The 25,455-nt window shown below is 40.6% G+C and overlaps 3 protein-coding genes across 3 annotated transcripts; all 3 read left to right on the forward strand.

The window, feature by feature from the left end:
- Positions 1–4,564: 4,564 nt before the first annotated feature.
- rom1a (retinal outer segment membrane protein 1a) lies at positions 4,565–7,652 on the forward strand. The gene is made up of 4 exons (XM_026328746.1): positions 4,565–4,714; positions 6,316–6,746; positions 6,888–7,134; positions 7,404–7,652. Exons 1-4 carry the CDS (start codon positions 4,565–4,567, stop codon positions 7,617–7,619), a joined length of 1,044 nt encoding a protein of 347 aa, XP_026184531.1. The 3' UTR covers positions 7,620–7,652.
- Positions 7,653–9,464: 1,812 nt separating this feature from the next.
- On the forward strand, positions 9,465–18,282 carry frmd8 (FERM domain containing 8). Its single transcript, XM_026327933.1, has 11 exons — positions 9,465–9,813; positions 10,735–10,832; positions 11,027–11,194; positions 11,477–11,578; positions 12,826–12,884; positions 12,974–13,140; positions 13,922–14,137; positions 14,408–14,531; positions 14,655–14,804; positions 15,495–15,723; positions 15,807–18,282. The coding sequence occupies exons 2-11, from the start codon at positions 10,742–10,744 to the stop codon at positions 15,917–15,919; spliced, it is 1,419 nt and encodes a 472-aa protein (XP_026183718.1). The 5' UTR covers positions 9,465–9,813; positions 10,735–10,741; the 3' UTR covers positions 15,920–18,282.
- Positions 16,541–25,434, forward strand: vps51 (VPS51 subunit of GARP complex). Its single transcript, XM_026327932.1, has 12 exons — positions 16,541–16,644; positions 19,179–19,386; positions 19,876–20,005; positions 20,115–20,261; positions 20,363–20,582; positions 20,982–21,900; positions 22,126–22,341; positions 22,560–22,643; positions 22,751–22,885; positions 22,993–23,114; positions 24,295–24,382; positions 24,467–25,434. The coding sequence occupies exons 1-12, from the start codon at positions 16,610–16,612 to the stop codon at positions 24,725–24,727; spliced, it is 2,565 nt and encodes an 854-aa protein (XP_026183717.1). The 5' UTR covers positions 16,541–16,609; the 3' UTR covers positions 24,728–25,434.
- The last annotated feature ends 21 nt before the right edge of the window (positions 25,435–25,455 follow it).

Below are 25,455 nucleotides of genomic sequence, written 5' to 3' on the forward strand. Positions count from 1 at the left end.
CAGAGGACACGTATGGAGCTCAGTAACCTCACAGAGAGATTAAAGGGGTAAAAAAAATGCAGTTTTACTTTTAAGATGATTGCTGCCAATGATGAGCTGCATGTTTATGTTACTTAATCTCATGGAATATATACTGCAATATACCATACTACTGATGAATAACATTTCTCTGTCGGTTCTTCCTTAGACTTCATGATAATTGCTCCTCCACACAACAGACCAACAATCTTTTAGAGAAAAAGCTTCACTCAGTGGTGAGATCACATGCATTATTGTTTCATTTACATGTGCTACAAAATGTAAGTACCTTTGTTAATTTTTTAAAAGCATGAATATAAATACATAGAAAAAATATTGACATACATAGGAGGCTTATAATTTATTAAAATGTTTGGATGGGTCACTGTGACATATTAAAGTTCCCACTTAAAGTATATCTATGACAACCATGCTTTATGTGCTTCATGCATCAGGCTAAGAGTATGGAAGAAGAACGTGAGAGGTTAAACAGACGTATTTCAGCACTGATGGAGCAGCTTGCTGATGCAAAATATGCAAACAACTTGGAAACATTCAATGTAAGCCTTTACCTCCCTCAATGGCTGCTCAAAGATATTCAGAAGCAGATGAAAGCCAGAAAAAGTCACTGCCATAATGATTAAAAAAATACTGTATTTTAGTAATAATAATGTTACTTACTGTTAATGTTAGCAAATATGGAATAGGCAAACCAACTACATGAAATTAAACAATGTTATTTGTGGAATTGTTTAATGCATATGGAGAACAGTATTTTTTATTAATACAAAACTTATGTAAATTGAACACTTTGTAACTGCTGCTTACTGCAGGTAACATCAGTGCTGCACAAAACAGACCTCCATTTTCAGTCAGATGATGCTGCTAATCAAGTAGTTCTCCCCATCACACCACCTCCGGCTCAGTTTATGGACAGCCATAACTATGAAAAGCCCAACATCTGCAGGCAGGATCAATGTCTGGGGTCAGTTCCAGAGGAGGAGGAATCTGACGGGTCAGAGATGGGAGAAGAAACACCACGATTTATACTGACAGGGTCAAACAGAAGTCAGGCCTGGAGACACAGAGCAGGAGACATGGACAAAGACAGTGAGTCAGGAGGTGAGGAAATGATCAGGCAACCCTCTCCACGGCCACGCCAGATACCCCATCTCCAGTTCAACATTCACCATGACATCATACCGGTTCCCCAATCCAAGGCTTGCCCCTCTGGCTACAAGAATCTGTCTGATGGCATGACAAGTGAGGTTAACTACAGGATCACCACAAGTCCGAACCTTGGCTCTGCCATCCTGATCAGGTCAGCTAGCCTGGAAGAAATTCCTCTGGCATGCCATCACATGCAAATGGAGCTAAGAGGCACAGAGGCCATGATGGACCTGCACCACCCCAGGGATGAAGCTGTTGAGGACTTAGATAATGAGATCATTCATCACTGGAGAACAAGCAACAACAGGGAAGCCATTACTGGAAGGCCAATAGAAAGCAGAATGTCAGAAGTGGACAGCAGCCTGGCCTGCCTGCCGTCAGCTGAACAGATACTCAGCCATTTAATATGTGAACCACAGTCCAGTGAGGGAAGCGGCTGGAAAGGAGGAATTCCAGATGAAGTGTTGAAAGGGGAGCGCACGCAGCTGTGACAGTGACACAAGCACATTGTTCACTGAAATTGTATAATTTACTTTCGTTATGATGTTTCAGTGATGTTTTTTTCACTTGCTCATTAATTGACAGGTTTTGAGGAGACTCAGCTTTTGAATTCAAACTGTAAGTTTTTGTTTTTTTTACAGGAATCTACACTCAAAAGAACATTCACATTAAAAATATTCAACACAGTCTCACTCAAAAACAAATTTCTCTTAGGTAAAACTAAACAATAGTTTTCTGTACCTTGTAACATCCTCTACGGCTTAAATTTGTTCATTTAATGGTAAAATGTAAAGGTGCTGTTCTGTAGATAGCAAATTAGGCATTTCCTTTCTTGATATTGTATCTCTGCTGAAAACAAAAAGTAGTTTTTCTCTTTGCTTTATTTATTAAATATAATGTATTTGTGTAAGGTATACTTATGTAGATAGCGACAATTGGGCATTGTTGAATATATATTCTAAAGCTATGAACATGTAAAAATATCTCAAAACATTGTTTTACAATCATTTTCCTGTTAATTTTCCTTCTGTTAAAAGTAGTCTCAGTAGGCATGTACTACATATGTATATTTTAAAGTATAGCTATGATATAGCATTAAGTGTGTGTAGAGCTATTGTCTTGTGTTTGTGAAAAACATTTATTTCTTCAGGAAACAATAATTAACCTGTCAAAAGAATGATTTGTAACTGAACGAGTTCCACAAGCTTGTGTACATTTACTGTAACTTCTAATAAACCAAATAAAGAATTAATGAGACTGTTTCTGTTGTCTGCACTTCTTTCATTTTAAATTAGCCCACTTTAAAGATTGGCAGATATGCAGTAGATAAAGTTGGGTCAGATAGGAGTTCGGGAACACTGACAGGCTATTGCAATTGATATGACCTAAGGCTCCATGTGCTCAGACGGCAGACATCTTAAAGGTGATCACTGTGATTGTAGCAGAGAAAGATGTCAGGATTTTTCCTGTAGCTCAGGAATGAATTTTGTTTCAAGTTTGCAGAGCAGCTTTCTCATATTTATGCCATGAGAGTTAGCTACTGTTCTGCCCATGTGTTTGAAAGAATTGGACAAAAATGCAAAAAAAAAGAAGCAAATTTTGATGCACTGGTCAGGCAGTGTAATGACCACACAGTGCAGGCATTCATTACAAAGACATCTTTATCAGCAAATCTGCAACATGAGTATAGCGCTGGAATCAGTGGTGATGCTGTAGACCAGTGGTTCCCAGCCCTGCACTGCCCTTCTTTTCTATCCCTACCCACAGCTGATTACCTGGATCAGGTGTGTTCAGACAATTAGAATTGCGAAGGGCAGGGATGGTTGGAAAACAACCAGAGCAGTGTACCTTGAGGACCAGGATTGGGAACCGCTGCTGTAAACTGTAGAGGATACTGTGGTGCATTTAACTGGTGATGTGTTGCATTTGAACAGTGGTACAAACACTTAGCTTAGAACATTGGGTAGTCATTGAAAAAATCTAAAATGACCTGAAATGAGTCTGATCAGCAAAGTGATTTTCATATTTACTCGCAGTGCTCCTACACAGTGCATGAGGGCCAGTGTCAGGTGACCTCATAGTACTTTGGACTTACTCTCTCTGGGCAAAAGGGGGGGTCCACCCTGGACAGGTCACCAGTCCATCACAGGGCCACATAGAGACAAACAACCTCACACACTCACACTCACTCCTATGGGCAATTTAGAGTCACCAGAGTACCTGGAGAAAACCCACACAAGCACAGGGAGAACATGCAGACTCCACACAGAAAGGCCTCTGATGGGTTTCAAACCAGTTGTAAACCTGTTGCTGTGAGGCAGCAGTGCTAACCACCAAGGCACTGTGCTGTCCTGTGCATAGATTCAAGATTACAAAAAATCGTTTACTTGTGGCCCTGGTTTACCTTAAATGCTCTTAACTTCTGCAGACAACCCCACTGTATGACCATCACAGGGACCACAGTTATATATATCCATCTGTGTTACTCTGGGTATTATAGGATAATCAGCATGTACCCTTACTGCTACATTCCTTTCTGCCATCGCTGAAGAGGAACATTTCATCAACGTAATTTTATTTCACTGACCATAGATTTTTTCAAATGTTGCCTCTTAATTAAAATATGCTTATTAGAATCAGAAATGTAAGCTGAAAAAAATGACTTTGATATTTATCAAGATTCATCATTGATATACTTCTCCTAATTTTCTTTTACTCTCAAATGTACTCCAGTTTATGTGTGTATTGGAATTTGTGTTACGAGGATATATGTGTTACACAGTTAGTGTGTTATAAATATATTTATCTCCCTGTCAGGTTCAATTAGTTTTGTCATCCATGTCCCTCTGCATGAGTGATGTGTGCTGAGCAGACAATGGCCTGGATTCACAGACCAGTTTAATAGGATAGGTAGGCATTAATGGTAAGACGCTCCCGCCATCCAGGTTTGCCAAATCCAGTGTGCCAAATCCACTGTGTGGCACACTGGACAGTACGCGGGAGATAACTGGACTTTTTGGCACTTTTTGGGGAGACAAATAAGGTGAACTTTGACACAGTAAACTTTGTTAAACTGAAGATGCACCAATTGAATAAAGTGTTAAAACTTTATTCTCCCTTCTATTTTACTTTTTTATTTTACAAAGCACAAAAATGAATTTATTTTCAGTGGGTTTTTAATTGTACTTTTTCCAATGCTAATGTTTTATTTTTCAAACAGAGTACTGACGTTCACTTTTGTAATCTCCATCACTGAGCCTTTGCCTTTCAACCTCTTTTTCTCCTTCGCAGAGAGAGCACAGCATTGTCCGTTGTTTTCTTCATCACTCTCCTTCCCCTATTCCCCCGGTGAGACTCAGACCCTTTCGCTGCAACAATGGTGGTGATGAAAATGAAGTTCCCTTTTCAAAAAAGGGTGAAGCTAGCCCAGGGACTGTGGTTCCTTTCGTGGTGTGCAACTGTGGCCGGTGCCATTACCTTCACCCTGGGCTGTATCCTCAAGACGGAGCTCCGCAGGAGGGCAGAGGTACTTTTCAAAATTGAAATGCTCGGACTTTGACCCTCATACTTCAATAGTTTTGTTGCTTTGGACAATTTTTTCACATATGAGTTAACAGAAACTTATAATGATTGTAATTGCTATTAAAACTGTTTGTAATGATATTACTTCTGTGTAATAGAAATATGTGTGATTAAACTGTACTCATACTGGGAAGGAAATCAAAATGCCTTTTTATCTTTGGCCTGATTATATGAGTGATGTTGATTACATATTAATGTACTGATTTACATGAATAGCATCAATTACACCAGGCGAATGCCACCTGCGTTCATTCACTTTTGATGGCAAAATAATTTTGAATGATAATGTGAAATAATGTGAAAAGATTCATTATATCAGACAGAGTCAAAGAAATGTCCTTGTTAATTAGAGACTAGCCAAAGGTACAGCAGATATACCTGTGACTCATCATCTGATAAACAAGGCTTTGTCAGTCTCAATCTCTCTAATCCCCATTTTTGCAGGCTGTGATCACAACCACAGTCTAAAAGAGCTATTCTCACATTTAAATAGTGAGCACAATTTCTTCATTTACAGCATCAACTATTCAATTCCAGCTCTTACTGTGGTCCATATTCACATTGTTTCGTACTATTTCAGAGTAACAAAATAGTTTTCCCAATTGTAAGATTTTGATAACAGAAGCGCACTATTGGACATACATGATAATGTCACCCTTTGATGGCTGGGGTTAAGAAAGTGTTTTGTCTGCACACTGTAATGGCTGTAAAAAGTGAAAATGGATGTGCACATTGAATAGAAATAGAAAAATAAGAAACTGAAAGGCATATGCTTAAATGCATAATACATATAACATACATAGGCTACTACTAACTACAGCATCTGCATGACATATTATATATACACCATTATCTATATTTCAGTGGGGTTTAGGTCACATATTTTCATCCCATCCTTGTGCCAAAAGTAGAATAATGTTGTAGAGCATGCAGATTTCCTGCTGAATATTTACTATAGGTATTAATCCATTTTAGCTGTTTCAGTTCTGCAATCATAAAAAAACACAAAACTAGAATCAAAAACCACTTGTACACAATGAAAAGTCTCATATACTCTATCAGTTCATAGGGTATTACCATATTTAACAGGGAACTAAGTGAATGACGTGTTTTGCCTCCTCAGTGACTGTAGGTGTGTGTTTGCATCACATTTAAGCACAGTGGCATGGCTGAAACTGATTAAACTAAGAAACTCTTCATTGGACCTATTTGTGGCAGACTAATACTGATGATGAAAATTATATGTGCATTTAGGAGATCTTCTATTTAGAAATAAAAGTGTCTTATGAAAATACATTTAAAACTGCAACCACAATAAAAAACATAATTTGCTTCTGAAAATATTTCCAGTGAACACTTGGTTGTATTTTGTTTGTGGCTTTTATCATAAATTTCCAAGTGAATTTAAAATTTTCTGATAATTTTATGCAAATACATTAGTCAGGGATTAATACATAATGTGTTTAGTGGATTGCTTTAAACAAGATTCACTTTGACGTATTTTTTCCATGTCAAACCAATTTGTGACTTGTGACTTGCTTGCAGGTAATGGATAACACTGACATACATGTTGTGCCCAATACCCTCATGATAGTTGGTCTTGCCTCCTTGGGAATCAACTACTTTGCTTCAAAGATCTGTCAGGACGCCCTGGATGCTGGGCGATTTCCTCGCTGGAAGAACTTCTTGAAGCCCTACTTTGCTGTCTCTTGTTTCTTCACTGTCCTCATGCTGCTTGCTGTCATCATGAGCTATGCAATGAAGGGCAGTCTGGAGTCTTCCTTGAAGGTTGGTCTGCGGAACGGGATCCGCTTCTACAAGGACACAGACACTCCAGGCCGCTGCTTCCAGAAACAGAACATCGATCGCCTGCAGATGGAGTTTCAGTGTTGTGGAAACAATGACTTCAGGGACTGGTTTGAAATCCAGTGGATCAGCAACCGCTACCTTGATTTCAGCTCTAAGGAAGTGAAAGAGTAAGTTGTTGGCAGTGTTACAGGATGTACTGTAGTGGAGTGGGTTTCATGTCTGTCCTTATTTATGAAAAAACAAATGTATCTGATTAACTACCGTGCCTAAATCATAAAGCAGAACACATTTTTTACTTGTTTCTTCAGTCGCATCAAAAGCAATGTGGATGGCCGTTACTTGGTAGATGGCGTCCCATTCAGTTGCTGCAACCCCAGCTCTCCACGCCCATGCATCCAGTATCAGCTCACCAACAACACAGCTCACTATAACTACGACTACCAGACTGAGGAGCTCAACATCTACCTTCGAGGCTGCAGAGAGGCCCTGGTCAACTACTACATGGGACTAATGAACACCATCGGGGCTGGAGTACTTTCTGTCTTCCTCTTACAGGTATATTTCATTTGAAGGATTGTTCAGGTATAATATTGGCTTTTTAGGTTTTCGTAGCACTGCAAAATTTAACACTGTGTCATATTAAAAATGCAGTTTCTAGAGTTGTATGATTTAAAGATGTCTGGGAGCATATCAACCAATCCAATTACCACTTTTGTCTGGTAGTCCTGGTGCTTCTAGAGAAATCTATCTAATTGAATCGGCTCTACCGATTGCCCCATTTCTCCACCTTCTTCCTTTTTTTCCTTCACCTTCTTTCTTTCTAGGGCTCTGTGCTGGTGAGCTTACGGTTCCTACAGACCGCCATGGACGCGGTGGCAGGGAAGGAAAATACAGAAATCGAGACAGAAGGTTACCTGCTGGAGAAAAGTGTGAAAGACACCATCATGGAGTACCTCAACCCTGTGTTAAAGTTCTTCCTCCTTACAAACCAGGTGGAGGAGGGTAGTCCTGAAGAAGCTGCAGCCCCAGCTACTGCCTAAACTATATGATGTACACACATATAAATAGTTTTTACACAGAGGAACATAAATCAACAATCATGCATTTTGGAAAAATAACCTAAAATGTAAATTATAATGAATTTCAGGGAGAGTTTTTTTTTTGTTTGTTTTTTTGCCAGTTCACCATTACAAGTAAATGTTGATATTGCTGTATTTTCACATTAAAATCCCAAAGGCAAATTGATACCCCTGATATATCTTTACTTTCTTTGAGATATTTTAGCACTCTTTACAACGAAAAATATTCTCAAAACAATTGAGCAAATTCTTTATTTTTTATTGCTTTTCAGTTTTTCTTTCCTGTTATTTACATGAATGATAAAATACTTATTGTCATATTTTTTACAGTTCCACAAATACACAATATCACAGCTTTACTTTTGGACGTGACATGCATTGCCATTGTCTTTCCCATGATATTGTCTGTGTCAAAAGCAATGAAACAGTCATCAATCAATCACAGGGTAAACAGTATTTCACGAGGCAGTGTACAAAACAGGTTTACGGTCCTAGAAAAACGAGGATGTAAAGCTGACTGTAGAGAGGCATGAGGCACAATGCTCTACTGCACAACAGAACTATCACTTAATATAATAAATTGACTTAGTAAAGTTTGAAGTTACTAATTGCCTTATGGAGTGGAGTCACTTATTCCTTTTCTATTGTAAATACAATGCATGCAGACATTATTAAAATTCATGTGTCCCTCTGCAAAATAGGCGCTTCAAGAAGCTACTTTCTCCCTTTTACCTCGCTTCTCCTTGCCAGCGAAGGGAAAAGGATTAAGAAGACTGATTAATCGATGTCAGTAATGCAGTGAAAGCCATCAAGTGTGTCCTCTGTTTGGACACCTTTGTCAAAGCTGTTAATCCTATTCCTAATTCTCTGTCTGCTGAGCTTGCAGTGAGATGCATGACGTAAGATGCAGTGAACTATGACTGCTTATAAAAATTCAAATGCTGAAAAAAAATAATAATATGGAGACTGAAAAACAATTGGACATGCCCCAGGGTAAATCATTAAACATAAAAGTTTTAAAAATTTTATACTTACTTAATTAGCTACATCAGACAAACAACTGGTTCATCTGTGGAATCTACGTGTATCCATGTGAATAGCTTTATTAAATGTCCTTTTAAAAACACGAGGACATATAGAGTAATTTTCTGGGCCTTCACAGATAAACAAAAACACAAAAACAAAACAAACAAAACAAACAAGAGTATTGCCTTTAAATGTAAAATGAGGGTCACCAGTAATGCTGTTATAGGATAGATTTATGTCAAAACTGATCATCAACACTGGTAAGGATATCAGGTTTATAATAATTACTGTTATATAGCCTATGCACTGTTTTGTTTATTTTATAAGGGGTGTTAGTTTTGCTCACCACTAGATGTCTACTATCATCACATCATTTGGTTACACTGTACAGTGTACTGTAGAGTGAAACCCATTCATTGCTGTTGTTTAAAATGTCAAGGTATGTAATATTTGCATATGGTGGCTGTGAATCATTGTTTAGAATAACACAGTAACACAAATTGAGCCATTTCAGAGCTATACAATAAATATGTCTTTTATAAGTTATCTCCACACTGTGGTGCAGTAGTGAAACATCACCATGACTCAGTTTACTAAAATGTACTTGTAACAAAGGAAAACTGGACAGCAGAGTCTGTTCACTAACATTTTGATATTCAAATTTCTATTTCTAAACATGGTTGAAGCAACACGAACCCGCTCCCTGCGTAATTACAGCTGCGATGACGCTTGGGTCACGTGACAACCTGGCGCTCTCCACTTCTCGTGTACGTTTCGACTCGAGATCGAGACTTTCCGAGGTCGTCCGGTGTTAATACGTTCAAAATGTAAAAGTCTTCCAGCAGGTCTAATTTAATATGAGCCCCCACACGAACACACATGAATATATGCACCAGTCGTGAATGGTGGCGTTAATGAGGGGTTTGAGATCCTCCAGACGTCCTGTCACGCCCAGTTAAGAGGGGTCAGGAAAACCGGATCGTTCCGCAGTCGCACTCTGTCACTGTATCAGCTGCCCGGAAAGCAGCTGGCTAGTCACAGGAAGGGAAATAACAGGGAACCGTCCATTAGCTCATGCATTTGGCGGCGGTGTTTACAGAGTTAGCAGGACCCTGTCTGGGATAAGCAGGTAGGTGGACCACAGACACACTGGGCTCCAGGACTAACAGGAGCGTTAGCTGGACCTTGGACGCAGTTAGCCCCCTGACCAGACTGGTTTAGTTACCAAAACGTTTCCAGCTCTTGACTAAAACGTTTTAATGCGTCGAAAAGTAACACAGTGAGAGTAATGTTTAGTAATAGTCACGAGGCTGATTCCCTTCAGTCGTTCCCTGGATTATGTGGATTTGTAAGACAGTCCGGTTAGCAGAGCTTCGCCTCATGGGCCTCGGGATGTAGCTGTTGTAGCTCAGTATGTAGCTCTGTGCTGTTAGCAGGGCTCGACGCCCGATTTATATCAGATACACGGGGCCGAATAATAGTAAGCGCCGAGGTGAGGATAAATATAAATGATAATGGGTCAACAGGAGTCGACTGGGATGTGCTGCTGGTGTTTCCGGTCTAAGACCACATGGTGGCGCTGGTGCACACGAGTGGAAGCCTGGTTGCTTGTTTACTGAAACATGACTAAAGAAGGCATGAGCTGGCAGACGTGTGTCAGTGAGAAAGGCCAGACAATCAGCTTGGTCACCTTTACTAAGCTTTTATGTTGAGGTACACGAGGCTAAAGGCACTGAGGCAGTAGGTCTATGAATAGGATGAGCGCCTCATACACACACACACCACTGAGATAACTTAGATCTACTAAATAACACATGTAGATCAGAGTAGTCCTTCCAGGTCCTATGACCAGGACCCTTCAGTTATGGTTAGGAAGCAAAGGTTAGTTTCTTTTCATCCACTTCACACATTAAATTAGCTGGGGACTACTTTTCCAATCCAGGCTTACAGACTCTTTCAGATTTTTTTTTTCTAAAATATGTATATGTATATAATTTAAATGTTATGTTGCAGTCTACATACTGTGATAGTTTGGCCATTTGTTTTTCAGAGTAGAGATGGATGGAGATGACTGCAGTTTTCCTCCAGATTCATCAGACGATCATTCACAAAGAGGAAGTGTAGCTTCTTCTGCAACACTTTCCCGTGGTACGTTCCAGCAAACAGTAACGCAACTCATGCATGATAAAATCACTCTGTCTTTCCAACATTATTATTATTTTTTGTAGAAAATTTAATTGAAAAAAGTTTTACTTTCAATGAGATGTTTCTCTTCAGCTAATTTGTTTTTGTATTGCTGCTTTATTTAGTTTAATTTTCTATTATTGTGATTGTTCACACAGCTCAAGATGTGCTTATATACCTGTTTGGCGACAGCGCAGTGCATTTATCTGTAGAAGGGCTTGGCAGCATCACCGTGCAGGAGTTGGGCCGTATTGTTCGTGAGGCTCTCCATATTCCTGAGTCTGCACAGGATGCTTTTGCCTTCTGGTTGTCTTCTCCACTGCTCGGTAAGAACGTTTTTCCCCACACTCTTTAGGTGACTCTGTCTGATCACATGGTAAACTATCACTGATGTTAGGATGATGTTCATGTGTGTATATATACAGGCTTCTTTATAGAAGTGTCTACCTGATATTATGTAATGAATTATATTTTGGGCAGGGTGTTCAGCAGTATATGTGTCTACATGACTCGGCACAAATCATATAGACCATATATACAGCATAGTACAATAATCAGCAGGGAAACCGGCACATCACACTGAGTCTTTTCTGCTCATTATTCCTCAGAGTTGCAGTTAAAGACAAGGCATCAACCTTACAAACTGTGTCGGCAGTGGCAGGACCTGCTGTATCGCTTCACTGAGGCCTCTGAGGAAGACATTTCACAAGGTGAGAGTTTGGGCTGCATGTTGCTGTTCACATGCAGTAAAAAGGCAACATTCACATAGTCTGCTACAATCATAGCACCTAAACAAGCTGGAAGGAACCTATAGTCACCAGGCAGGTTTGGACAAAATTGCATGATTTAATGCACAAATGACTTTGTTATTGCAACACTTTGTGGCTCACATTTCAGTTAAACGTGTACATACATGGCATTTTAGGAGACAAGGCTGCACCATATAGAGCAACTACAGTATGTAAAATATGGTCTCAACAAGGTTATCGAGTTGTGCTTTTTCCATTTCTTGCCTTAATTGTGAATTTGCTTCCTCGTGTCAAAACACAGTTGAGTCAGAGTAAATCCTGTTTCTTTTTCTGCAGCTGTTCCCTCAGGATTTGTCACTTACTTATAAGTTGTTGGTGCTGAGTAGCTTATTCAGGGTAAACAATGGTTAAATGTGCTGTCATTTGTTTGGGAAAACTAAAAGGAAAAGGAAGTTAGTTGGCACCAGGAAAAAAGACTGGAACATGTAGAAAGTGAAACTACACCCAGAGATTTTTAACCTTAGGTCTTTCACATCATATAAATATTGTTTTGAAGCGTTTTATGATGAGGGATGTGTAGTCAGCTTATCCACAGTAGAAAGCCCAGAAGTTAGACATGTTTACATTCTAGTGTTTAAACAGAAGATACTAGTATGTGACATTATTACTGAGGACAACAGACCTGAGTTGACACAGAAGAGAAGTACTGTACAACTCTCAGTGAACTGTTGGTTAATGCTCTGTGAAAATGATCACCCACAATGGGCTGAGCGTAACACCATTTACATGCTTTGTACATGAGGTGTCAGGGACTTCCTGAAAATCTGGTGGCGTTAGTCATTAGGATGCCAGTCAAAGTAGACCAGCCCACGCTGCCGTGTGTTTTTTAGAACTGGTGACACAATGACAACTTGCTACTAATAGGACAAATTTGGGCCAAACATGCGTTACATAAATGGTGTTATGTGTTTTTGTAGAGTAGGTAGGGATACCACCCACAGTACCAGACTGTGAGCCAGAGCAGAGTGGGTTGGAGGGGGCTCAAGTGTTACAGTTGATGTTACCCCCAGATCTACCACAGTGTTTTTTCTCTGTAACCTCACTCCTCCACTCTGGGTGATGAGGCTGAATCTCTTCAATTTGAATGAGCTGAAAGTGCAGACTGTCTCCTAACCTTAATGCGTCATTGTCCTCTGCTTGTTCTTCAGATGAACCGTGTCTCCAATACAGACGGAATGTGTTTTATCCAAAATCCAAAGAACTGCAGGTAATACTCAAACTCAAATTCTCAAAACAGAAACAAAACAGAAACATCTTTGAGCCAACTTTCCTCTTCACTGTCTCACTCTTGAGCAGATAGAGGATGAGGGAGTCCTGAAACTCTTGTATGAGGAGGCCAGGAGCAACATCCTCACAGGTCGATACCCTTGTGATCCTGAGCACTGGACAGCCCTCGGAGCCTTGTCCCTTGCTCTTGATGAGGGAACTGGTCTGGACAGACAACAGTGTACTGCTATTATGAGGTATGTTAAACAGGTTGGCTAAAAAATGAATGGCCAAACTCTGCGTGTTTGGTTTATTTGCTTTTTGTAGTTTTCACTTGTTTTCACTTCTGATTCCTGGTGAGATCATTATTACTTTGCATGATGGAAATAATTTTACGTTTTTGTTTTTGTTTTTTTTTTTAATCATTTGACCATACTTGACTTTTTGTTTAACTCTGGCAGTTGCTTAAAATATCGTTTTGTGATGTTCACACTTTGAGAAAATGAGGACGCACGACATTGCTTTACTGTTGATTTTATCAAATGGTGGGGCGACACCTCGCTGCAGCTTAATGTGCTAGAAAAAAAAGGCAACATTATAAAAAGCACAACTCAGTCATCGTATTTTAAAAGGCAGTTGGTTGACGGAGCAGCTTTGAGTAGTTCAGCACAATCAGCAACGACACACTGCAATTTGATGAAAATCCACAGGCTTTGTGAAAATGGTCAACACCGCTTCTTTTGTTTGAAAAGGCTTTCATTTGTTCTTATGTTAGTAACACTCACACTGTGCCACTGCAGGCATTTTCAGCTACTTGTTGGTTTGTAATTGCCAAGTGACAGTTTTGATTCGAGTTGGATGATTGTAGGAGTCTTGTTTCTTCATTCGCTTTAAAGCCTTGTAAGACATTGTGATTGTGATTAAAGGCTGAAAATATACAGTACAGTGTACATATAATGCTGCAACACTGTAGTGTAGTTACTGTTTATTCCAAAAGTTCAGAAAATTAAACAGACTCCTCCCATCTGCCCTGGACAGAGAAAAGAAGTTGTCCTCTTTCCTGCCTGCACACGTTGTCATGGTGAGTGGTGGTTTGCTCTCCACTCTGAGAGGGAAGTCGAGCCGCCAAGCAGGGCTGGAGCAGAGCCTGCTGGAGGAGTACAGGAAGATCAGCACATCTTCTGGAAACCCTGTCGAGTCCACACAGCTCCTGCACCTGTACCTCAACATGTGCCACACTCTGCCTTATTATGGGTAATGAGCCATTTATGCTCTTATTTTTGTTATTTTGTATCCAGACCCCTATTATTTGCTTCAGGTCATTGTTGTGCTGCTAGGTGAGCTGTCACCCCAGTCTGAGATCATTACACTCTATAGTATTTCCCCCCCCCCCCAAGGACCTTTACATAAATAACCCACATGCATGGTGGGTTACAATTTAGACTTTCTAAAGTCACTGTACCTCAAATATTTGACATACCTTCATAAAACTCATTTTTCAATTGACATTAACTGCACATTTAGGTGCGCTTTCTTTTTTGGGGAGATTGACAAACCGGTGCAAGGGATCCTCCAAAGGGGAAAACGCAAAGCTGTCAACGTCGGGATCTGCTTGGAGGGAGTTTATGTGATGGATGTCAAAGAGAAGGTGAGTACAGGTCTCTGTTGTTGACACCTGTGTGAGACAGCCATGTTCTTTGCATGTGTGCATTAATCATTGTCCATGCTGCAGAAATGTTGAAAGCAGTTTTCATTTGGTGTCTTCCTACAGCATGTGCTGCTCGGCCTGCGTTTCAGCGAGCTTTCCTGGGACCACAGCTACCCCGAGGAGGAGGGTGACTCTCATATTCTGTGGCTGGAGTTTGATGGAGAGGAAGATGGAACTCCTGTCAACAAGCTGCTAAAGATCTACTCAAAACAAGTAAGAAAATGTCAGATGTGAAATTGATTAAAACACACAATGTAATTTATACAGTATTATATGTTCTTGTTTTATTGTTTCTGTTTTATTCTGTTTATTTATACATGCATTTAAACTTGTATGGTGAAGCTGACAAACAAGCAACTATACTGTGGCTTTAGCTTGCCCAAGAAAGGTTGGATTTGCTGTATTAATTGGAGAGTTAATTGTCTTTTGATTGTACCTGTCCTGACCTGGTTGACATATATCTGCTGCAGTTTAAACAGTGTCTTGCTGCTGGACAAGGCGACAGATGTAGTCCTCTTACGTGTGCCTCACTTTGAATGTTTTCAACAAGGAGGGAGGATATATCCCTATGGAGCGCACTGCACCTGGTATTTTTGAGAGATTCTGGATTGGGTGCAGCGGTGGTTCGCATTTGTTCTTAGTGAAGCATAAGATATTGGAGTTAAGATGTCAAATAATTTTATGTACAGTGATGGGTTGAAAAAGATTGTTTGGGCCACCAGATGTTGAAGTGATGATACATGGTGGAGGCAGTCACACATAATCACACCAGGCTCTAGCAGAAGGCTGGCAATGATCCTTATATGCCTGCGGTTCACTAATGGACCATCAAAAAGCAGAGTACAGCTGTTTGTTTCATGTAGCTCTAAGGATCAGACTTTTTTTTTTCCCCTCTGGTACCAGGCAGAACTAATGAGTGGCTTCATCGAGTTCTGTGTGGAGCTGAAGTCTGCGTCTGAGGGAGGAGCTGCAGCCGACACAGACGGTGAAGTGAGTGCATCCCAGCAGCCCACTGCGCAGGACGGCAGCAACAAGAACGGACGTGGCGGACGGCGTGGCATGTTGCGCAGGCAAAGCAGTGTCGTGTGCAGCCGGGTCCATTCACTTAATACCATTAGTTATGTTGACAATGGTGAGTTAATGGTTGTATTTAACAGTTCTCACTCACCTGGACTATAAACCCCTTCTAAATGTTTGTCCATTTTTGTCTTTCAGGAAAAGAAATCAAGCGCTTGAAGCCAAAAAGGGCAGCATCGTTCTTTACCCGACAGGCGTCTGCACCCACATACTCTGCTGTGCAAGTGACAGAGAGTCTGGAGCAGGGTTAAATGTGCTGATTAGCTCTGCCCCGTTCCTCTCAGAGACCAAACATGGCAACATTTTACACTGAGATTAAAAGACAAGCTTGAGACATTTGATGATATATAAACATGCAAAGGACCAAGTAAGGAATCTAAGTGTGAGTGATGATATTTATCTTCTGAAGTTGTGTATACTAAGAGAGTACAGTAATGTGAAAACAAAATAATCTATTAACAGCTATGCTTCCATAGTTAAACTGAAGTGGCTACTAATTAGAGAAAATATTCTCTGAGCACCACTTGATTGACCTCCTGCTTAACTCTGATATGAGCCTTAGAGAAATCCTCAGACGATGATTGCCTAATATTTCATAACCTTTTTAACCTTTCTGGGCAAGGGTTTACTGCTATTATTCAAAAAACGTTAAACTGCTGCATTACCTCTTTTTACCTTAACTCTTCTTGGGAGGTTTGAAAAACCAAGAACATTGCAATCTGCCCCTACTTGACACTAACCATTGCATTACTCCTCAGAACTGTTAAGAGTTACCACAAACTCTTTACAGTCAGCATGACAAACATTTTCAGGGGGGCGGTCTATGGGCGTATTTTCTGTATTCTGCTTTTTCAAACCGCCAGTGCCTTGTTCTCACACAAGGGTAGAGCCACTTCAGAAAAGTACTGATAGAAATTGGATGTTCATCACAAAAAGTCTGCATGGGAACACACTGGCTGTGTTGTGGAAGCTTCTTGTAAGTACATGTATTTAAGAGTTTGGCATACTCTGTGCTGATATTGGCAGCTGGTTATCATGGAAAGACAGTGCAGGTGGCATAGCCCACATTTAAAACAAAAAATATATATATATATATCATTGTTATTTGTAAAAGCAAGATAGTGCAAATTCAGTAAAATTATAATATAAACAATTTACAGCATCCAACTATAGAAGCCTAAGTTGTGTGTTCACAGTAAGAGGTTCTCATTGTGGAGCTGAACTTGATTTTCACCAATTAGATTAAAGTAAAAACTATGTAGACTATTTAGTAAGTTAATATAACTGAATAAAATCTTCATCTGAGGCAGTGATTATACCATGCTGTTATTCCTGCCACTAAACAGTGTGTAGTTGTTGTCTGGTTAGTGCGTCACAGTCAGTTAAACCTCCAGATGAGCCCCACAAGTGACATTAATGCACAGCTCTGGACCTGACTATAACTGGCTCGGTCAGACCTGAGCAAAACTGATGCAGTTCTGAAATTGTGCTGCTCCTTAAATGATAGAGGCTGTAATGAAAGACGCCTTCCTATTTAACTGTTAACAGCTCTAAACAAACCAAGTGCAACTTACATGTCTTCAGTTTGGGTCTATTTAAAAATGGTCATGCTCATTGCAACCACAGTCATAGATGACATTATTTGAAAGAAGATCCAGTTTTTGTGACAAATGATATTCTCAAATACCGTGTGTTTATTCTGGAGAAAATCATTTAAGTAGTAATGGCAGAAAGTAGAACAGCAACTCACAAATGCGACTATGCTGTTGAAATCTCAGAGTACACCAAAGCAAGCCTGTGTATCATGCTGCAACACGGTATGCTACAGTACCTTAACACTCCAGAGACAGAGAGCCTCAACACATGTTCTCACCTAATCCAGGCAGTTTCTGTCTTTGCTGTACAATCGCACCTCACTAATGGCCATCAAACAACATATTCATCTCTACAAAACACAGCCTTCCAAATGAATGTATGTCCTCATGTGAGATGTGGTGGCATTTTGTATTCTTCCTGATTCTGAGCATGCAAAGAGCAGGATGTTCTTACTGTACTATGCTTTGACTTGTATATCAGCTACTGTCTGTAACTTGACTGCCCCAGTCCAGTAAATTAACTAGCTAACTTGTGCTATGCATGTCACACTGTAGAATAGGCATTCCGACTAAACATCATGTGATACTGCACTATTAATATTAATACACTGTTTATAAACTTTTACATCTGCAACATTTTTGTATATGTTTGTTGGCTTTTACGGAAGTTTTTACTTTCTTTTTCATGTACTTGTGAGTGTTTGTACACTAGTATGAAGAAGTAGGTCATTTTAAGCATCATCTACTCAAGCAGTCACTTTGCAGAAGCATGAAGTGCCTTTTTGTTTGTACTAAAATGGCATTTCTTGGTGCTTGGAAACCAGAAATTTTGGTATTGCTATGGTTTAAAAACTGAATTGTGTTTTGTAATGCATTACCCATATTTTTTGACTTGACACTGCATCTCACCTTTGCTACCTGATGTCAGTGTATTGATATGTTGGGCCACTATGCTACTGTGGTTCCATATGTCTGTTTTTTTTAAATAAACATATGCAAAGGGGCCGTTTCTCAAAGAATATCTGTGAAAAGCTGTTTTTACTACTTCACTACCTACACCCTAAGTGTTCTGAAGCCATACTCATTTTAACATGTTTGTGTTGAGCATTAAACTGTTCCATATGTTCTGCAATTAGCAGTTAAAGCAACAACCTCTTGGATTTGCAGTGTGTTGTAGTTTTACAATACACAATTGTGGAAATTGTTTTATATGCACCTAAAATAATTTTATGTATTAGAAATGCCAGTCATTTGCATATACAAAATCGCAGGATACTAACCCACTGTTACAGTATTGTCCGTAATGCAGTATATCTACTTTTGTCAGACTTTGAATCCTTGACCAATAAAATGCTATTTCTTTTCATTGACGTTGAAACCTGTTGCTTTTTACCTTTGTTTAGCTTTGTTTCTGTCTGACATCAAATGTTTCATTTCGATTGTATGTTCATTTTTAATTCAGTCCAGTTTTATTGGAGTCACCTCTCGAACATCTAGAAACAAAAAAACACCAACATTGATTTATAAATCGAGAATAATGATTTTTCGGCGGTCCTATTAACTGTCCTAGTTAATACACTGACATGCGCAGTGTTGTACTTCCCGTCTGTCAAACCGGAACAACAACGTACATCCGGTAACTCTCTTGACTACTGACACTCTTCGATGACGTACCACCTGATAGGCTACCAACCCGGAAGCAGAAACGTTTACGATGGTTTTTAAGCAACCTGCTTGTATTTAGGAGACATTTACATTGTCTAATGAATTATTCTGAAGCACCGTGTGGTCACGAACAGACAGCAAAGCTGCGTGGACCTCAGACAGTTACTTAAGGCAAAGACGCTACCGTGTTCAGACACTTGTCTCCTCCGTCGTCTTTGTTTACCGTCGTGTCCATTTGTACCTTTCTCAGCTGGCCGGACTTCCTGATGGACGGAGAAGCCGACGGCTCGGTGACGGTGTCGGAGGGGTCCGACCCCGGCAGGAGGCGCAGGGTGCACGGCATGCTAAAGCTCTACTACGGCCTGAACGAGGAAGGAAAGGCCGCGGAGCAGCAAGAGTCCCTGGATCCCTGCGACATCAATGGGCCGCATTTTGACCCCGAGCTCTTCCTGAACAAGGTGAGGACCGCTGCTGTCAGCTGGGTACCCTGTCATACTATCCATGTAATGACCTCTGCACTCTGTCAAAGCTGTAGTCAGGTTCAGTCTTACATGGACCTGCTTTTTCCATTAGAATCCAGATGAGTGTCTTTTGTTGTTTCCATCACTGTATATAAATAACAACACCCAGAGTGCTGTATTGTTGTATTATGATAATATCAGTGTGACAGAAACACCAGTGAGGATGTGTGTGATTCTAGTTGTTTGAGTTCTTAGATACACACATTAAGTAAAGTTAATGTTAGTTAACTGAACTGGGCATCACATTCAAAGGATTCTGATAAATGACCAGTGTTCATACAGTAATTTATACATTATTTCCACATATTGTGGACTCCTTTGGTAGTTATTGAATGTTCACACATCTCCTGGTTGTGTCTAATAATTTGATCTTGTATTGTTTTTAAGCGTGACAGTGACCCTTCTCTGTTTTGTTTCCAAATGCAGCTTAGGAGGGAGTGCTCTCTTGCGGAGTTGATGGATCAGGAGACCTGCATGGTCAAGCAGATCCGCTCTTTGGACAGTGACATGCAGACACTGGTGTATGAAAACTACAACAAATTCATATCTGCTACAGGTGAGGGAGCGTCTCACTCACGGCTGAACTGCTGTTGAAATGTGCTATTGTTGATTTTGCTGAATGCTGCATGCTCTGATAGTTAAGTAATTCTTTCATGTTTTTCCAGACACCATAAGAAAAATGAAGAATGATTTTAAAAAGATGGAAGATGAAATGGACTGCCTGTCTGCCAACATGGCGGCCATCACTGACTTCAGTGCTTGTATCAGTGGTACTCTTCAGGATCAGCACGCTCAGATTACAAAGCTCTCAGGTGAGATCAAAACTGGCAGTTTGTTTTGTTGATGCAGCCTTGGGGGGCTTTGTGGCCATTATGATTTTTTTTTTTTTTTGTTTTGCCATGTTTCACTTCAGGGGTTCACACTCTGCTAAGAAAGCTACAGTTTCTGTTTGAGTTGCCTGCTAGACTGAATAAGTGTCTGGAGCTGCAGGCCTATGCTCAGGCAGTGAGCTCCCACCGTCGTGCCCGCTGTGTGCTGCAGCAGTACAGCCACCTGCCTTCCTTCAAGGGAATCCAGGATGATTGTCATGCCATCATGGAAAAGTTGGCCCAGGAGCTTCGACAGAAGTTCAGGTGGGAATTTTTTATATTCCTATATTCAGATTAAAGATATCACACCAAAGGCTTCTGTTTACACCTAGAAAAATATGTGCTTGACAAGAGTACACCCAGATTCTGTAAACCACAGAAATAAACATTACATTTTGTGTTTTCAGACTATTCCCATTATTTCACTGTAATGTTGTAATGACATTTCACTAATATATCAATGGAAATTTGGCCATAAAAATGTCTTTCTATTGTCTACTTCAGCATTTGCTGTATTGCAAGTAAGGCCACAAGAAGGTTGTTTGACAAATAATTTGTGTCATGTTTTGTACCTGTTTTAAATTTAAATTAAATTGCGTAGATAGAAATTTTTACATGTTCTGTAGATTGACTGTTTCTACCTGTTTTGTTGTTGTCTTATAGAGATGGTGGATCAAGTGCCAAAGATTTATCCGAGTGTGTGGAGTTGCTGCTACAGCTGGATGAGCCAGCAGAAGAGCTCTGTGATAAATTCCTGAGCCATGCACGATGTCGACTCGAATCAGACCTCCATGGTCTGGAAGCCGAGATAAGACCGTACCCTTCCGCCTCAGCCGTGAAAGATGCTTCTGCACGCAGGCTGTCATCTCCTGCAGCTGCTGGATCTTCGACTGATAACTCCCCTAAAGCTGCCACTCTAACTTCTCCCACCTCAAACACTGACATCCTGGAATTCATTGACAGAGGCTGCAATGAATTTGTCAGCAGCTTATGTTTAGTAATTACATCCTATCAAGAACTTTTTATCAACAATGCTCAGACAGGAGAGCTGGTGTCCAAAAATATCCCACAGATGGCAACTGGCAAGCTGCATGCCTTTGTGGATGATTTAGCAGCTCATTATTTCTCGCTTGTGGAGCGGAGGATACAAGAGGAGAAAGGAGTTGGAGATAACTCCCTCTTGGTCCGCGCGCTTGACCGCTTCCACCGCAGACTTCAAGCTGTGGCCAAACTGCTGCCAGGCTCTGCCGTGCCAAACAGGGGGACTGAGATTGTGATACGAGCAGCAACAGAGCGAGTCAAACAGTACCTCTCCGCTCTGCAGAGCTTCTACATGGACAGCCTGACAGATGTGAGACAGGCCCTGGCGACGCCTCGACTCTCTGTGACCGGTGGTGCTTCAGTGGCTGGAGGCGGAGCTCTCCTTGGCGGGCCGGCTTCGGTTAGAGATACCCCAACCAGCCTACCAGAGCTCCTCTCCTCTCTGTCGGCCTCGATTCTCAATCAGATTAAGTCAGTGCTGGCATCAGTGCATCTATTCACAGCTAAGGACATTACATTCTCCAACAAGCCGTACTTCAAGGTGAATTATTTTTACTGTTTATTTGCCAATACAGTAAGAGTTTGCCCCATCCAAAATCTTTTTGCATTATTAATTAACTTCACTAGTGAACACACACAGGGCCTGCTTAAATCAGTGATTTTTCATAATAGCGAAGTATGTAGTAAATATGAACTAATTCTTTAATTGTGTTTTGCTTCTGCACAGTGACAATGATCGTGTCTGACTGTCTTTCTCTCCTTGTAGGGTGAATTCTGCAGCCAGGGCGTACGTGAAAGCCTGGTTGTGAGCTTTATAAAGTTTGTGTGCCAATCTTCTCGCCAGTTTTGTGAGAGCGCAGGAGACAAAGGAGGTTCCACTCCTCCAGCCCTTCTGTTGCTGCTGTCTCGCCTCTGCTTGGACTATGAAACCTCTACAATCTCCTACATACTCACTCTCACAGATGAGCAGTTTCTGGTGCAGGTAAATGGCTATTGACCTTATAAATGGAGCACCATGCACAAATGAGCAAGTTAGAGTTTTCTTTACTTAGATAGATTCTTGAATGTTACATTTTACTCCGTCAGTCCTGAGAAATAAGAATACAATGTTAAGCCTTAAACTCTTTGAAGTGAACATATTTTACTCCTGAAGATAACCAGTGTCACTGCTACATGTCTACTACTTCTTATACTTTTCAGCACCACAGTCCCGTAACACCCGTCACAACTTTATGTGCAGAAGCCAGAGAGGCAGCACAGAAATTACTCAACCATTATGTCAAAGTAGGTTTTCACCTTTAACCAATTTACTTTTCTTACTGAGGGAAAACACACATCAGTGCAGGAAAGTACTTTTACAAATGCACTGATTTTGTCATGTGTTTTTGCAGGTCCAAGGCCTGATCATCTCCCAGATGCTAAGAAAGAGCGTCGAAACACGGGACTGGGTTAACACCATTGAGCCACGAAACGTCCGTGCTGTGATGAAGAGAGTAGTAGAGGACACCACCTCGATTGATGTGCAGGTGGATGGTCACAGTGCTGTTACCCGCATTACAGTATGTCCAGTTATTGTGTTCTTATCCCCATGTGGGATCATGTTGTGTAATGTGCATCGTGGGCTCTGTTGTAGGTGGGTCTTTTGTATGAAGAAGGTGTGAGGAAAGCACACAGCAGTGATTCCAGCAAAAGGACTTTCTCTGTCTACAGCAGCTCCAGGCAGCAAGCTCGCTACGCTGCCAGCTACACTCCAAGGTAAATAAGCTGCACGCTGGCTGGTGAAGTGATGAGACACAGAAAAGCCATCTGGTAGTTTTGTTTTTAATTACGAATTTGTAATACATTTGTAACATGCACACCTAGTCAGCAATACAGTGATCAAATATTGGTGTTACTAGCTGTTGCTGTTTTGTCTTGCATCTCCAGATGTCTGGCACACTTGAGTGAGTTTCTCTTATTTCTCCGATGTGTAATACATACATAGTTTGAGATAGAAAGTGTGTTAAATTTAATCTCACAAGCTCTTTTCCAAATCTAAAGCCATGATCCATCTTTACTCCATCTCTATACTGAGTACATCTTCAGTTTCTTTACTTGCACCTGCATTTATGCTCACTTGATTCTTGGAAGAAACTTTCTTTGATTCCTCTTTCCTTGCATTTTTCCTTGCATCTGACGTGGGAAGGAAAAATATGAGGCAGAGTTTTTAAAGACATAAAATGACCTTCCCCCAACCATCATCTTTGTCAGGGCATCTAATCTTAGGTATCTAATCACAGATGATTTTTTTTTTTTTTTTTTAAAGAGGTGCGTCAGTCCATTAAGACTTCCATGAAGGATGGTCTCTTGTGTTCTCACTCATGTCTCCTACAGTCAGCCTCCTCACTCCTTGGAACAACAGTAATGGAAATGGAACGTCCTCCATTGTGGAGGACTGGAATGACTTTTGGGTCAAGTCAGGAACAATGAGTTAAAGGAACTGAGATCCATCTCCTGCCTCCAGTGCATATCCCAAATTAACCCTTAATCAGGGTATATTGAGCACTAACGTAATGTATAGAAGCTCAAAATATATGAAGTTATAAGTCCATGTGTAAAATTCCTTTTTTGTGGCTGAAACCATGTTTTTTTTTCTACAAATGTCTGCATGAAGAGTTAGAACTCTTAGAGTGGGGCAGAAGGAACGAAGTGGCATCTTGTGTCTACGTGAAAATTCCTCTCACACATGATGTGCATGTAATTATAGTAATATTCACATTCTCCTTTTTGATCGATTTTTAATGACACAGTCCAATGAAGCGGTTTGTTAAAATATTGTGTGACTGGCAAGTAGACACATGCAGCTAATTTGTATTATCTCCTTCTCTTTCATGGCAGGGGGCAGTGTTACTAGACAGCCTCTAATCATACTGATTTGTCTTTTGTCTGCTTGCAGTGCTCCCATGGATACCAATCTACTAAGTAACATACACAAACTGTTTTCTGAGAGGATTGACATCTTCAGCTCAGTGGAGTTCAACAAGGTAAGTGCAGATTTTTCGTTGTATCAGATCTTAAGTGTAGTCTTCAAAGAAAAATATCTCTCACACCTCCCTCCACTGTCACAGGTCTCAGTGATGACAGGAATCATAAAAATCAGTTTAAAGACATTCTTGGAGTGTGTCCGCCTGCGCACCTTTGGCCGCTACGGGCTGCAGCAGATCCAGGTGGACTGCCACTACCTGCAAATGTACCTGTGGCGTTTTGTCTCTGACGAGAACCTCGTTCACTTCCTGCTGGATGAGATAGTGGGGAGCTCCGCCCACCGCTGTCTGGATCCTGCACCGATGGAGCAGAGTGTGATCGAGGTCATCTGTGAACGGGGTTAAGGCTCAAAGTGCAACACGGGCAGAAAGTCCATGTAAAGCCCCATATCACAAATACAAACAGAATTACCACATACAGAGGAATTGTGCATTTATTTTAAACACACCTAACCCAATTACTATTATATGTCAGATTTATTTATTAGACTCAAAAAACTCTCTCTTAAAACTCTGTCTACGGGGTCTAAATCATACTACTAGTATGTGTGCACACATGCTCATTAAGATTTGTGAGGATCTCAGTACATCTGTCACAAGTCAGCTAAAACACAATGGAAAGAAAATGAAACACAATCATATTTGGATTTTCATCGTCATTGACTGATATGTGAATTTGGGGCAGATCTGAATTACATTGCAGTGCATTCAGCATACAAAGTGCACTTCAGTTTCAGTTTCAAGAGGGGAAAGCGTTATTTGCAAAGACAAATAATCCATGATAAAGACTAGACTTCTTAGTGCGTCCATGGTTTTAATGTGAATGCAGAATATGAATGACTAACAAGAAAATCTCATGTATGATGAAATCTCATGTATTCATAAATTCTGTTAGGGCTCATTCACTGAATAATTTGCAGTCTGAATGTTATCTGATTGTGTAATTGATATTTAACACTAGATAAACTGCAGCAGCTGATCCTGTGTCCTGCGCGTCAGGTGGTTAGCAGTGGTTTAAATGTATGCATCTACAATAAACGTGTGCAAGTGAGCTGCAGATGTGTGTTTCCTCT

This window comes from Mastacembelus armatus, chromosome 14 (assembly GCF_900324485.2).
Source record: "Mastacembelus armatus chromosome 14, fMasArm1.2, whole genome shotgun sequence".
In the NCBI taxonomy this organism is placed as follows: Eukaryota; Metazoa; Chordata; class Actinopteri; order Synbranchiformes; family Mastacembelidae; genus Mastacembelus; species Mastacembelus armatus.

Coding starts and splice junctions, on each gene's coding strand:
- rom1a (XM_026328746.1), top strand. CDS start 4,565: ATGGTGGTGATGAAAATGAAGTTCCCTTTTCAAAAAAGGGTGAAGCTA. Junction 4,715..6,315: donor AGCTCCGCAGGAGGGCAGAG/GTACTTTTCAAA, acceptor ACTTGCTTGCAG/GTAATGGATAACACTGACAT. Junction 6,747..6,887: donor AGCTCTAAGGAAGTGAAAGA/GTAAGTTGTTGG, acceptor TTGTTTCTTCAG/TCGCATCAAAAGCAATGTGG.
- frmd8 (XM_026327933.1), top strand. CDS start 10,742: ATGGATGGAGATGACTGCAGTTTTCCTCCAGATTCATCAGACGATCAT. Junction 10,833..11,026: donor TTCTGCAACACTTTCCCGTG/GTACGTTCCAGC, acceptor TTGTTCACACAG/CTCAAGATGTGCTTATATAC. Junction 14,138..14,407: donor CACACTCTGCCTTATTATGG/GTAATGAGCCAT, acceptor CTGCACATTTAG/GTGCGCTTTCTTTTTTGGGG.
- vps51 (XM_026327932.1), top strand. CDS start 16,610: ATGGGAACACACTGGCTGTGTTGTGGAAGCTTCTT. Junction 20,583..20,981: donor GAGCTTCGACAGAAGTTCAG/GTGGGAATTTTT, acceptor GTTGTCTTATAG/AGATGGTGGATCAAGTGCCA. Junction 22,644..22,750: donor TACTCAACCATTATGTCAAA/GTAGGTTTTCAC, acceptor GTGTTTTTGCAG/GTCCAAGGCCTGATCATCTC.